At 50.8% G+C, this 11,422-nt stretch overlaps 1 protein-coding gene across 5 annotated transcripts in view; it reads left to right on the forward strand.

Moving 5' to 3' along the window:
• The first annotated feature begins 3 nt into the window (after nucleotides 1–3).
• Nucleotides 4–11,422, forward strand: part of NIF3L1 (NGG1 interacting factor 3 like 1) — a 17,470-nt gene continuing 6,051 nt past the window's right edge. For 2 of the 5 annotated variants that reach the window (XM_082397137.1, XM_082397141.1), the window contains exons 1-4: nucleotides 95–851; nucleotides 2,808–3,268; nucleotides 4,128–4,290; nucleotides 10,188–10,314. In XM_082397137.1, coding sequence (XP_082253263.1) covers nucleotides 2,833–3,268; nucleotides 4,128–4,290; nucleotides 10,188–10,314 — 726 coding nt within the window. In that variant the 5' untranslated portion in view covers nucleotides 95–851; nucleotides 2,808–2,832. The other 3 variants (XM_082397139.1, XM_082397138.1, XM_082397140.1) reach the window with 3 other exon arrangements.

An 11,422-nucleotide genomic window follows, 5' to 3' on the forward strand; every position in this document is an offset into this window, starting at 1 on the left:
GCCCCGCCCCGCCCCGCCCCGCCCCTTTCACGAAGCCAGGAAGTTCCGCGCAGGACCGGAAGTAGCGCTCGCGGAGTTCCCGGGGCTGGTGAGTCTTGGGCGGGTTAAATTCCAGCGTGGGTAGCTGAGGTCTTGGCGGCGGGCTGTGGTTTAGGGTCCTGCTGCAGCGAAAGGTGGCAGGGGAGGAGATAGGCGCAGAAAACCGGCTTGCCGCGGGAGAGCATAGCGCTCTAGAGGGGCCGGGGACTTAACTCACGGACTTAATCGGTCGTGCCACCTGCGCTCTTCATTGTCCTAGAAAAGGCCTGAAGTGGGACTGAAACAAGAGGGCGCAGTTTGCAGGCTGTAAAGTGGGCCTTGCTAATGAATCTTAATAACAAACAGTGCAGACTCTAGGCCAGGCACTGTTCCCAGCTTCACGGTTAAATCTTGCAACCACGCTGGGAGCTGGGCACTATTATTTGCATCCTTCAGAGGTGGAAACCGCAGAGGTAGAGTCCTCTGAGACAGCTGTGGCTTTGGGAGTCAGTCTGGTTTTAGAGTCGGTGCTCTTCCCACCATGCTCTGCCGCCTCCCATTCTCATTCTCTTTAATTGTGACTTCAAGCTACTCAGCTTCGTAGGAAATGGGGAGTGTTTTGTTACTTACAAGGGCTCCTTCAAATGTAACAGTAGGTAACAGAACCGGCGTGGCGGCCCACTAGAGCTTCCCTTTAGGGCTTGCCAGATTTAGAAGAGTCTGGAGAGTGGAGTAGTATCAGGACGTGGAATCAGGAGAGTGGAAGTGGTATAAGGACCCTTAGAAGATCTTCCAAGACCCCAGGTTCGAGTGGTTCCACCTCACTCCAAACTGTATATTGAATAAGTGCATTAAATATTAAATATTTCTTTTTTATTATTTTATTTTACTTTTGGCTGCGTTGGGTCTTCGTTGCTGCACGCGGGCTTTTCTCTAGTTGCAGCGAGTGGGGGCTACTCTTGGTTGCGGTGCGCGGGCTTCTCATTGCAGTGGCTTCTCTTGTTGCAGAGCACGGGCTCTAGGCATGCGGGCTTCAGTAGTTGTGGCTCACGGGCTCTAGAGCGCAGGCTCAGTAGTTGTGGCGCATGGGCATAGTTGCTTCATGGCAGGTGGGATCTTCCCAGACCAGGGCTCGAACCCGTGTCCCCTGCATTGGCAGGCTGATTCTTAACCACTGTGCCACCAGGGAAGTCCCAATGTTAAATATTTCTGCGTACAAATACTGAAAAAAATTTGCTTTTGAAATTGAGTTGAGTATTTCATTAAATTTACAATTAACTATGCTTTCTTGTTAATTATTTTGCATACCATGAAATGCTTTTCTTCAAAAACAAAAGTGTTCATAGATAACTAAATTTAAGAATGGAGCTGACAGTGTTATCTTTTGTGTTGGATATAGATGTCTACAAGGCTTACAGACTTTGTGGGTCCCTACATCTTCACCTCTCCCACCTCTTGATTCTGGCCTTTGTGTGGCAGGTAGCTGTTGGCTCGGGGACAGCAGCTCCTGCCCTTTCCTGCCTTGACCCTACCCATTCACAGAGTGACTCACCTGTGCATCCCATGGTTCTGGCTGCTGATAAAACACTTAACTATTTTTTTTTTTAACTAATTTTTTTTTTTGAATTTTATTTTATTTATTTTTTATACAGCAGGTTCTTTATACATATTAGTGTATACATGTCAATCCCAATCTCCCAGTTCATCCCACCACCACCCACACCCCGCCACTTTCCCCCCTTGGTGTCCATACAAAACAATTAACTTTTTAAATATGTTATTGTTACTCTTTTTTTTTTTTTTTTTTTTTTTTTTTTTTTTTTAAATTAATTTATTTATTTATGGCTGTGTTGGGTCTTCGTTTCTGTGCGAGGGCTTTCTCCAGTTGTGGCAAGCGGGGGCCACTCTTCATCGCGATGCGCGGGCCTGTCACTGTCGCGGCCTCTCTTGTTGCGGAGCACAGGCTCCAGACGCGTAGGCTCAGCAGTTGTGGCTCACGGGCCTAGCTGCTCCGCGGCATGTGGGATCTTCCCAGACCAGGGCTCGAACCCGCGTCCCCTGCATTGGCAGGCGGACTCTCAACCACTGCGCCACCAGGGAGGCCCCTATTGTTACTCTTTTGATAAAGCACTTTTTAATGTCAGTATGTACCACCCTAACTCCAAATTCTGCTATGATGGGGGAAGGGGGACTGTGTCAGTCTGTATAGTAAGCATTTAGTGCTGGCCTATGTTGGTGATGCTGAGATATAGAAAAGATAGTTTCTGTCCTCCAGTAGCTTTAGTGTACTGGGGGAGACAAACAGGAATATAATATTATGAGAATAACTAGTGCAAAAGCAGGTGGAACAGGGAGAGGGAAGACACTGAAAGGGAAGGTTTGTCAAGAAAAGCTTTATTTAGGAAGTCGAAAGGGTCTTGGAAGGAAGGGTAATATTTAGAGAAATGGAGAAGGGTGGTTGAAGCACGGGTGGGGAGAACAAGAACAAGGGTGTATGGGAGGGGGCAGGGAGGAGGGAAGGAACATAATTGTGTGTTGTGCACCAGGCTTGTGCAAGGTGACTTAAACATATTAATCCATTTACTCCTCCAGACGGCCTGTGAGGTAAGTTATAGTGTCTCCATTTTGTAGATGAGAAAACAAGCTCAGAGAGGTTAAATGACTTACCTGTGATACCACGTGCCGGTAAGTGGCAGAGCCAGTATTTGAAGCCAGGCACGTAGGACTACAGCTCTTTTGCTCACATGCTTTGCTGTCTCAAAGGTCCATTTTCTGTGTTTTGACTTCAGATACTCAGTTTTACCTGACTTCTGCATGTTGTCATCTCGTGTACGCCTGGTCCCCACGGCAGTCCGCCTAGTCCATTCCCTGATCCGCGGTTCTTCCCGTTCCTTCATGGATCTACAGGCTCTCCTTTCCTCCTTGAATGACTTTGCATCCCTCTCATTTGCTGAGAGTTGGGACAATGTTGGATTACTGGTGGAACCAAGCCCACCACACACTGTAAACACGCTCTTCCTAACCAATGATTTGACAGAAGAAGTGATGGAGGAGGCGCTGCAGAAGAAGGCGGATCTCATTCTCTCCTACCATCCGCCCATTTTCCGCCCTATGAAGCGCATCACCTGGAAAACCTGGAAAGAGCGCCTGGTGATCCGGGCGCTGGAGAACAGAGTCGGGATCTACTCTCCTCACACGGCCTATGATGCTGCTCCCCAGGGAGTCAACAACTGGCTGGCTAAAGGGCTTGGTGAGAAGCCTCTTGTTCTTTCATATTCAGGATTTTCCCTACCAGTGCTTTGAAATTTTAGAATGTCTTTCCAGTAGTGTTTTAACTGTTTTAGGGATGGGGACCATTATTCTATTTTTATATAATATATTTTAAAATAATCTTGCTGAAATCTGGCAATTAAATTGCATTTGAAAAATGAAATTTTTATCCTTAGTGAATAAGGACAGCATAGGAAATCTTCATTTTTGATGGAGCTTTATGATTCCTTACTCATGTGGCACAGTGCCTGGCACTCAGGCACTCCAGAAACGCTTATTAAACTGAACTGAAAGCTCAAACCTCTCCAAAGTATACTTCATATGTCAATCAAATAGAGTTTTATTGAATTAGTCCTTATGCCCAGCACAATGAGGGAATTCAGCATATGTGTTTCAGCTTTTAGTAAGTCTTTTTAGTTTACTCATTTTGGGCTGAAGCTTCTGTGATGATATAATCTGGATTAATGTGGTCAAGTAAATTATGAGCATTTGCAACTTGAATCATAGTTTACATGAGTAAATTTAGGCAGTCACAATTCTATATGTTATGTAAAAATTCATGAGTCAGTCTTGTCCAACTTTTTGTGATATTTAAGAGTCTTATGGAAAAATCTGAAAATAAATTTGATTCTGTATGTCTGTACTAAATCCCTAAATTACAGGGATTGTTGGATGTATATATAAGGGATATGTATGTGTGTGTATATTATGTAAGCATCTGAGAATGAATCTTTTCAAAAATACTCATTTCTTAGAAGTTTTGCCCATAGTGGTTTATCTTTCTAATTTTTTAATAAACCCACAAAAACTCCAATTTCTGACAATTTTTTTTTTTCTAGGAGTTTGCACCTCCAGACCCATCCATGCTTCCAGAGCTCCTGACTACCCCACAGAGGGAACACACAGAGTAGAATTCAATGTTACCCACACCCAAGACCTGGACAAAGTCATTTCTACAGTGAAAGGAATTGCAGGTGTATCTGTCACTTCTTTTTCTGCTAGGTACAATATCGTTTCCTCTTTTTGTATATATTAATTTGTAAGAATCTTTCTTACAAATTCTATGACTCTGTTATTTAAGTTTGCAGCAAATCACTTTCCTAGGGTGGGTTTACAAAGCAGCATACTTCTCATTTGCCTGCGGGTCCCTAAGGAGAACCATGGGATCTTTTCAAAGCAATAAAAATGATAAGTAATACTTATTGACTATTTTCTATGTGGGAGGGACTATACCACACATCCTACAGTATTTCTAATCTTCCTGGCAATGTTGAAAGTTATTTTTACCTTAGGGTATACAGATATATCCGAGTTATATGCTGATAACATAGGTTTACTTTTTTTTTCTTTAAAGTTAATTAATTAATTAATTTTATTTTTTTTGGCTGCTTTGGGTCTTCATTACATGCAGGCTTTCTCTAGTTGGGGCGAGCGGGGGCTGCTCTTCCTTGTGGTGCGCGGGCTTCTCATTGCCGTGGCTTCTCTTGTTGCAGAGCACAGGCTCTAGGCACGCGGACTTCATTAGTTGTGGCACGTGGGCTCAGTAGTTGTGGCTCGCGGGCTCTAGAGTGCAGGCTCAGTAGTTGTGGCGCACAGGCTTAGTTGCTCCGTGGCATGTGGGATCTTCCCGGACCAGGGCTCGAACCCGTGTCCCCTGCATTAGCAGGCAGATTCTTAACCACTGCACCACCAGGGAAGTCCCCATAGGTTTACTTTTATCAGTTCCCAGCAAATGATGATTCCCAAACACTTGAAAAGAAAAATACATTAAAGTGCCTCTTGGAAGGTCAATCATTTATTTAATTAGGGCTGAGATACCAAAATGTTGCTTCAGGGACGTCCCTGGTGGTGCAGGGGTTAAGAATCCGCCTGCCAATGCAGGGGACATGGGTTCGAACCCTGGTCCGCGAAGATCCCACATGCCGTGTAGCAACTAAGCCTGCATGCCACAACTACTGAAGCCCGCGCACCTAGAGCCCATGCTCCGCAGCAAGAGAAGCCACCGCAGTGAGAAGCCCGCGCGCCTAGAGCCCGTGCTCCGCAGCGAGAGAGGCCCCCGCAGTGAGAAGCCCGCGCGCCTAGAGCCCGTGCTCCGCAGCGAGAGAGGCCCCCGCAGTGAGAAGCCCGCGCGCCTAGAGCCCGTGCTCCGCAGCGAGAGAGGCCCCCGCAGTGAGAAGCCCGCGCGCCTAGAGCCCGTGCTCCGCAGCGAGAGAGGCCCCCGCAGTGAGAAGCCCGCGCGCCTAGAGCCCGTGCTCCGCAGCGAGAGAGGCCCCCGCAGTGAGAAGCCCGCGCGCCTAGAGCCCGTGCTCCGCAGCGAGAGAGGCCCCCGCAGTGAGAAGCCCGCGCGCCTAGAGCCCGTGCTCCGCAGCGAGAGAGGCCCCCGCAGTGAGAAGCCCGCGCGCCTAGAGCCCGTGCTCCGCAGCGAGAGAGGCCCCCGCAGTGAGAAGCCCGCGCGCCTAGAGCCCGTGCTCCGCAGCGAGAGAGGCCCCCGCAGTGAGAAGCCCGCGCGCCTAGAGCCCGTGCTCCGCAGCGAGAGAGGCCCCCGCAGTGAGAAGCCCGCGCGCCTAGAGCCCGTGCTCCGCAGCGAGAGAGGCCCCCGCAGTGAGAAGCCCGCGCGCCTAGAGCCCGTGCTCCGCAGCGAGAGAGGCCCCCGCAGTGAGAAGCCCGCGCGCCTAGAGCCCGTGCTCCGCAGCGAGAGAGGCCCCCGCAGTGAGAAGCCCGCGCGCCTAGAGCCCGTGCTCCGCAGCGAGAGAGGCCCCCGCAGTGAGAAGCCCGCGCGCCTAGAGCCCGTGCTCCGCAGCGAGAGAGGCCCCCGCAGTGAGAAGCCCGCGCGCCTAGAGCCCGTGCTCCGCAGCGAGAGAGGCCCCCGCAGTGAGAAGCCCGCGCGCCTAGAGCCCGTGCTCCGCAGCGAGAGAGGCCCCCGCAGTGAGAAGCCCGCGCGCCTAGAGCCCGTGCTCCGCAGCGAGAGAGGCCCCCGCAGTGAGAAGCCCGCGCGCCTAGAGCCCGTGCTCCGCAGCGAGAGAGGCCCCCGCAGTGAGAAGCCCGCGCGCCTAGAGCCCGTGCTCCGCAGCGAGAGAGGCCCCCGCAGTGAGAAGCCCGCGCGCCTAGAGCCCGTGCTCCGCAGCGAGAGAGGCCCCCGCAGTGAGAAGCCCGCGCGCCTAGAGCCCGTGCTCCGCAGCGAGAGAGGCCCCCGCAGTGAGAAGCCCGCGCGCCTAGAGCCCGTGCTCCGCAGCGAGAGAGGCCCCCGCAGTGAGAAGCCCGCGCGCCTAGAGCCCGTGCTCCGCAGCGAGAGAGGCCCCCGCAGTGAGAAGCCCGCGCGCCTAGAGCCCGTGCTCCGCAGCGAGAGAGGCCCCCGCAGTGAGAAGCCCGCGCGCCTAGAGCCCGTGCTCCGCAGCGAGAGAGGCCCCCGCAGTGAGAAGCCCGCGCGCCTAGAGCCCGTGCTCCGCAGCGAGAGAGGCCCCCGCAGTGAGAAGCCCGCGCGCCTAGAGCCCGTGCTCCGCAGCGAGAGAGGCCCCCGCAGTGAGAAGCCCGCGCGCCTAGAGCCCGTGCTCCGCAGCGAGAGAGGCCCCCGCAGTGAGAAGCCCGCGCGCCTAGAGCCCGTGCTCCGCAGCGAGAGAGGCCCCCGCAGTGAGAAGCCCGCGCGCCTAGAGCCCGTGCTCCGCAGCGAGAGAGGCCCCCGCAGTGAGAAGCCCGCGCGCCTAGAGCCCGTGCTCCGCAGCGAGAGAGGCCCCCGCAGTGAGAAGCCCGCGCGCCTAGAGCCCGTGCTCCGCAGCGAGAGAGGCCCCCGCAGTGAGAAGCCCGCGCGCCTAGAGCCCGTGCTCCGCAGCGAGAGAGGCCCCCGCAGTGAGAAGCCCGCGCGCCTAGAGCCCGTGCTCCGCAGCGAGAGCGGCCCCCGCAGTGAGAAGCCCGCGCGCCTAGAGCCCGTGCTCCGCAGCGAGAGCGGCCCCCGCAGTGAGAAGCCCGCGCGCCTAGAGCCCGTGCTCCGCAGCGAGAGCGGCCCCCGCAGTGAGAAGCCCGCGCGCCTAGAGCCCGTGCTCCGCAGCGAGAGCGGCCCCCGCAGTGAGAAGCCCGCGCGCCTAGAGCCCGTGCTCCGCAGCGAGAGAGGCCCCCGCAGTGAGAAGCCCGCGCGCCTAGAGCCCGTGCTCCGCAGCGAGAGAGGCCCCCGCAGTGAGAAGCCCGCGCGCCTAGAGCCCGTGCTCCGCAGCGAGAGAGGCCCCCGCAGTGAGAAGCCCGCGCGCCTAGAGCCCGTGCTCCGCAGCGAGAGCGGCCCCCGCAGTGAGAAGCCCGCGCGCCTAGAGCCCGTGCTCCGCAGCGAGAGAGGCCCCCGCAGTGAGAAGCCCGCGCGCCTAGAGCCCGTGCTCCGCAGCGAGAGAGGCCCCCGCAGTGAGAAGCCCGCGCGCCTAGAGCCCGTGCTCCGCAGCGAGAGAGGCCCCCGCAGTGAGAAGCCCGCGCGCCTAGAGCCCGTGCTCCGCAGCGAGAGAGGCCCCCGCAGTGAGAAGCCCGCGCGCCTAGAGCCCGTGCTCCGCAGCGAGAGAGGCCCCCGCAGTGAGAAGCCCGCGCGCCTAGAGCCCGTGCTCCGCAGCGAGAGAGGCCCCCGCAGTGAGAAGCCCGCGCGCCTAGAGCCCGTGCTCCGCAGCGAGAGAGGCCCCCGCAGTGAGAAGCCCGCGCGCCTAGAGCCCGTGCTCCGCAGCGAGAGAGGCCCCCGCAGTGAGAAGCCCGCGCGCCTAGAGCCCGTGCTCCGCAGCGAGAGCGGCCCCCGCAGTGAGAAGCCCGCGCGCCTAGAGCCCGTGCTCCGCAGCGAGAGAGGCCCCCGCAGTGAGAAGCCCGCGCGCCTAGAGCCCGTGCTCCGCAGCGAGAGAGGCCCCCGCAGTGAGAAGCCCGCGCGCCTAGAGCCCGTGCTCCGCAGCGAGAGAGGCCCCCGCAGTGAGAAGCCCGCGCGCCTAGAGCCCGTGCTCCGCAGCGAGAGAGGCCCCCGGTTGCTGCACAGCAACAAAGACCCAGTGCAGCCAAAAATAAATAAATAAATTAATTAAAAAATAATAATGTTGCTTCATTAGAGATTTTTTGGGGGGCTGATTTACCCTAATACCTACTAAAGCATCGTAAAAGACAAGTTATATAAAACTAGGACTTAATAATTGTTAAAAAAAAAAAAAAGATAGATATAATGACTTTTTTATAAAGTGGAAATCTATTGCAATAATCGCACCTTGGGTAAACCCCGTTGGCTACGATACTGCCACTGCACAAAGCTAAAATGGAAATCTATATCGGGCTACACCAAAAAGTGACTCTTTGATAAGTGGTTTTTAAGTGTAGATACATTATAGTAAAATCATAGTAAATGTCCTCTAATAATATTGGGGAATTCCAAGAATCTTAAGAAAAATTGTTTATGAGATTTTGCATAGGTTCCAGTCATGGTGTCTTTTACCGTACTGAAATACTGTGCAAATACTGAAATTAAAACTATACAAATAAAGCATGAAAAATTTAAGCAATACAAAAGTTCTCCTTGTCCCCTCTACTCAATCCCGGTATCTTCAACTCAAGTTGTCTTTTCCTTTGTTTTCAGAGAAGTGGGTATCTTTCCAAACACGTATAGGGACACAAAGAAATGTGTAGTTTTGTCTTATTCATTGCTTTCTTAATTAAATGGTATGCTGTATTTGCCTTTTTAACTTAAGATGTCTTAGAAATCTTTCCATGTACATCTCTCTTTTTAATTGCTACGCAGTGTTTATTATGAATGTACTGTAATTTCTTGAAGTATTCCTCTTCCTAACTGATGGACTTTTTAAAAAACTGATGCACATTTAGTTTGGTTCCAGTTTCTCCATATTACAGGTAATATCTGGGATTTACCATTAGATTGGGGGCCAGGCATTGTTTTTGCTTTTTCTTTTCAAATCTCTGCAGATGGTTCCAGTGTTGAAACTACACTTCCACATTATCTTGTAAGGTGTCTTAGTTCTAGAATTCTATGATTATATTTAGAGTTTATGGTTAAATATAAAATTTTCTTGATGCTAGTTTTTTTGGAGAAGCTCTGGGGCATTGGTTTTTTGGTTTTTTTTTTTGGGCTGCGCCCCACGGCTTGCAGGATCTTAGTTCCCCAACCAGGGATCCAGGGATTGAAGGGGTTGAACCCGGACCTCAGCAGTGAAAGCACCGAGTTCTAACCACAGAACCACCAGGGAATTCCCAAGGGCATTGCTTTATTTATTTATTTATTTATTTTTTAATTTTTTTTTAAGGGCCTTGCTTTTTAAAGGGTGATTCAGGGACCTCTGAATCATTGCTAACGGGTGCTTATGAAAAATGCAGATTTTTGGCTTTATCCTAGATCTGTGTAATTAGAATGGGGTTTGCCTGAGAATCTGTCCAGGAGATTCTTGTATTCAGTGATGTTTGAAAACTAACTTTTCTAGGGCTTTACAAAAATTCAGTTTGCCCCAGCCCCATTCATAGATGTTCTGTTTCACTGGATCTATAGAAGGGTCCAGCAGCTGTTATCTTAAGAAGCCAGCAGGAGATTTCTGATGCACAACCAGGACTGAGAACTGTTCTAGAACAGGGGTTTCAAAGTGAGGTCCCTGGACCAGCCACATCAGCGTCACCTGGAACTTGTTAGAAAGATCAATTCTTAGCCCCCACTCAGACCTACTGAATTAGAAACTCGGGGGGTAGGGCCCGGCAGTCTGTTTTAATAAGGCCACGAGATGATTCTGATGCATGTGAAAGTTTGAGAAACACTATTCTAGAAAATAGTTTGGCTTGGAATTAAATCCTAAATTCCATATAAATCCAATCTCCTATTATAGGAGGTTGTAAACTATGGATTCTTTTAAATACATTGTTTATATTTATCCTAAACCAGGAAGTGACTTTTTTTCTAGGAGTGATGATGAAGAACAAACACGGCTCAGTCTGAATTGTACTCAGCAAGCTTTGATGGAGGTGGTGGCTTTTCTTTCCCAGAACAGGCAATATTATCAGGAGACTGAAATTCTGTCACTGGAGAAGGTAATAAAAAATACGTTACTGTGCATTTTTGACAAACTCATATGTAAATTATTAGATACAAAGTGGTGATTGAAGGCATGTCATGCCCTGGAGAGTATATTTAAAACGGGAGACGTTTCAGGAATAAGAAAATGTTGGAACTTGTCTTAGTCCATTCGGGCTACTATAACATGTTTGGACTGCTATAACAGAGTACCACAGACTGGATAGCTTATAAACAACAGAAAGTTATTTCTCACAGTTTTGGAGGCTGGGAAGTCCAAGATCATGGCACTGGTAGATTCGGAGTGGTTTCTGTTGGGAGTTCACTTTGTGGTTCAGAGATGGCGCCTTCTCTCTGTGTCCTCACGTGGTGGAGGGGACTAAGGATCTCTCTGGAGCCTCTTTTCTACAGCACTAATCCCATCCTTGTAGGTTCCAGCCTCATGACTTAAGTACCTCCCAAAGGCTACACTTCCTAATCCGTAGGTTAGGATTTCAACCTATGAATTTGAGGGGGACAGAAACATTTAGACCATAGTGGTACTTCTTCAGGATTAGAGACTCAGTTACAGGTTCAGTCTCTTATTTTATACCCTCTGCCTGGCCCATTTTTATTCATTCCTTTAACTTGACAGCCATTTGTATGATGATTCCTATGTCTTTACTTCCTGTCTCAGAGTGCTTTCTTAAGGTAAAAAATTTTAAAAGAACCTATATTTCCAGCCACTTTCTGAACATTTTCCACTTATGACTCTTACAAGTATTTAAAATCCAGTATATACAAGTATTGACCTTATCCCCATAACACGCCTTTAAATACCACTTTTTTCTGTTTTATTGGTGGCGTCATCATCTATCTTATTTGCGGTTTGCACAACTCTCCCTTGCCCCTGTAAATCCAAGCCCTGCTGATTCTGTCCCTAAATCTACAAAATGTTTCTCCTCTCCGTTTGCTTCGCCACCACAGTAGTTGAAACTCTCATCTTCTCTCACTTGGGATATGAGTAGTCTCCTGAGTGGGCGCCTGCAAGAGACAGTCCAGGCTTTTTAGCTTAGAGTGTGAAGCCCTTCATGACTGGCAAGGACCCCTGTCTCCGCGTCTTCTCCATCCGCATCCCTTGCTCTG

Source organism: Balaenoptera borealis, assembly GCF_965194805.1.
Source record: "Balaenoptera borealis genome assembly, chromosome: 6".
In the NCBI taxonomy this organism is placed as follows: domain Eukaryota; kingdom Metazoa; phylum Chordata; class Mammalia; order Artiodactyla; family Balaenopteridae; genus Balaenoptera; species Balaenoptera borealis.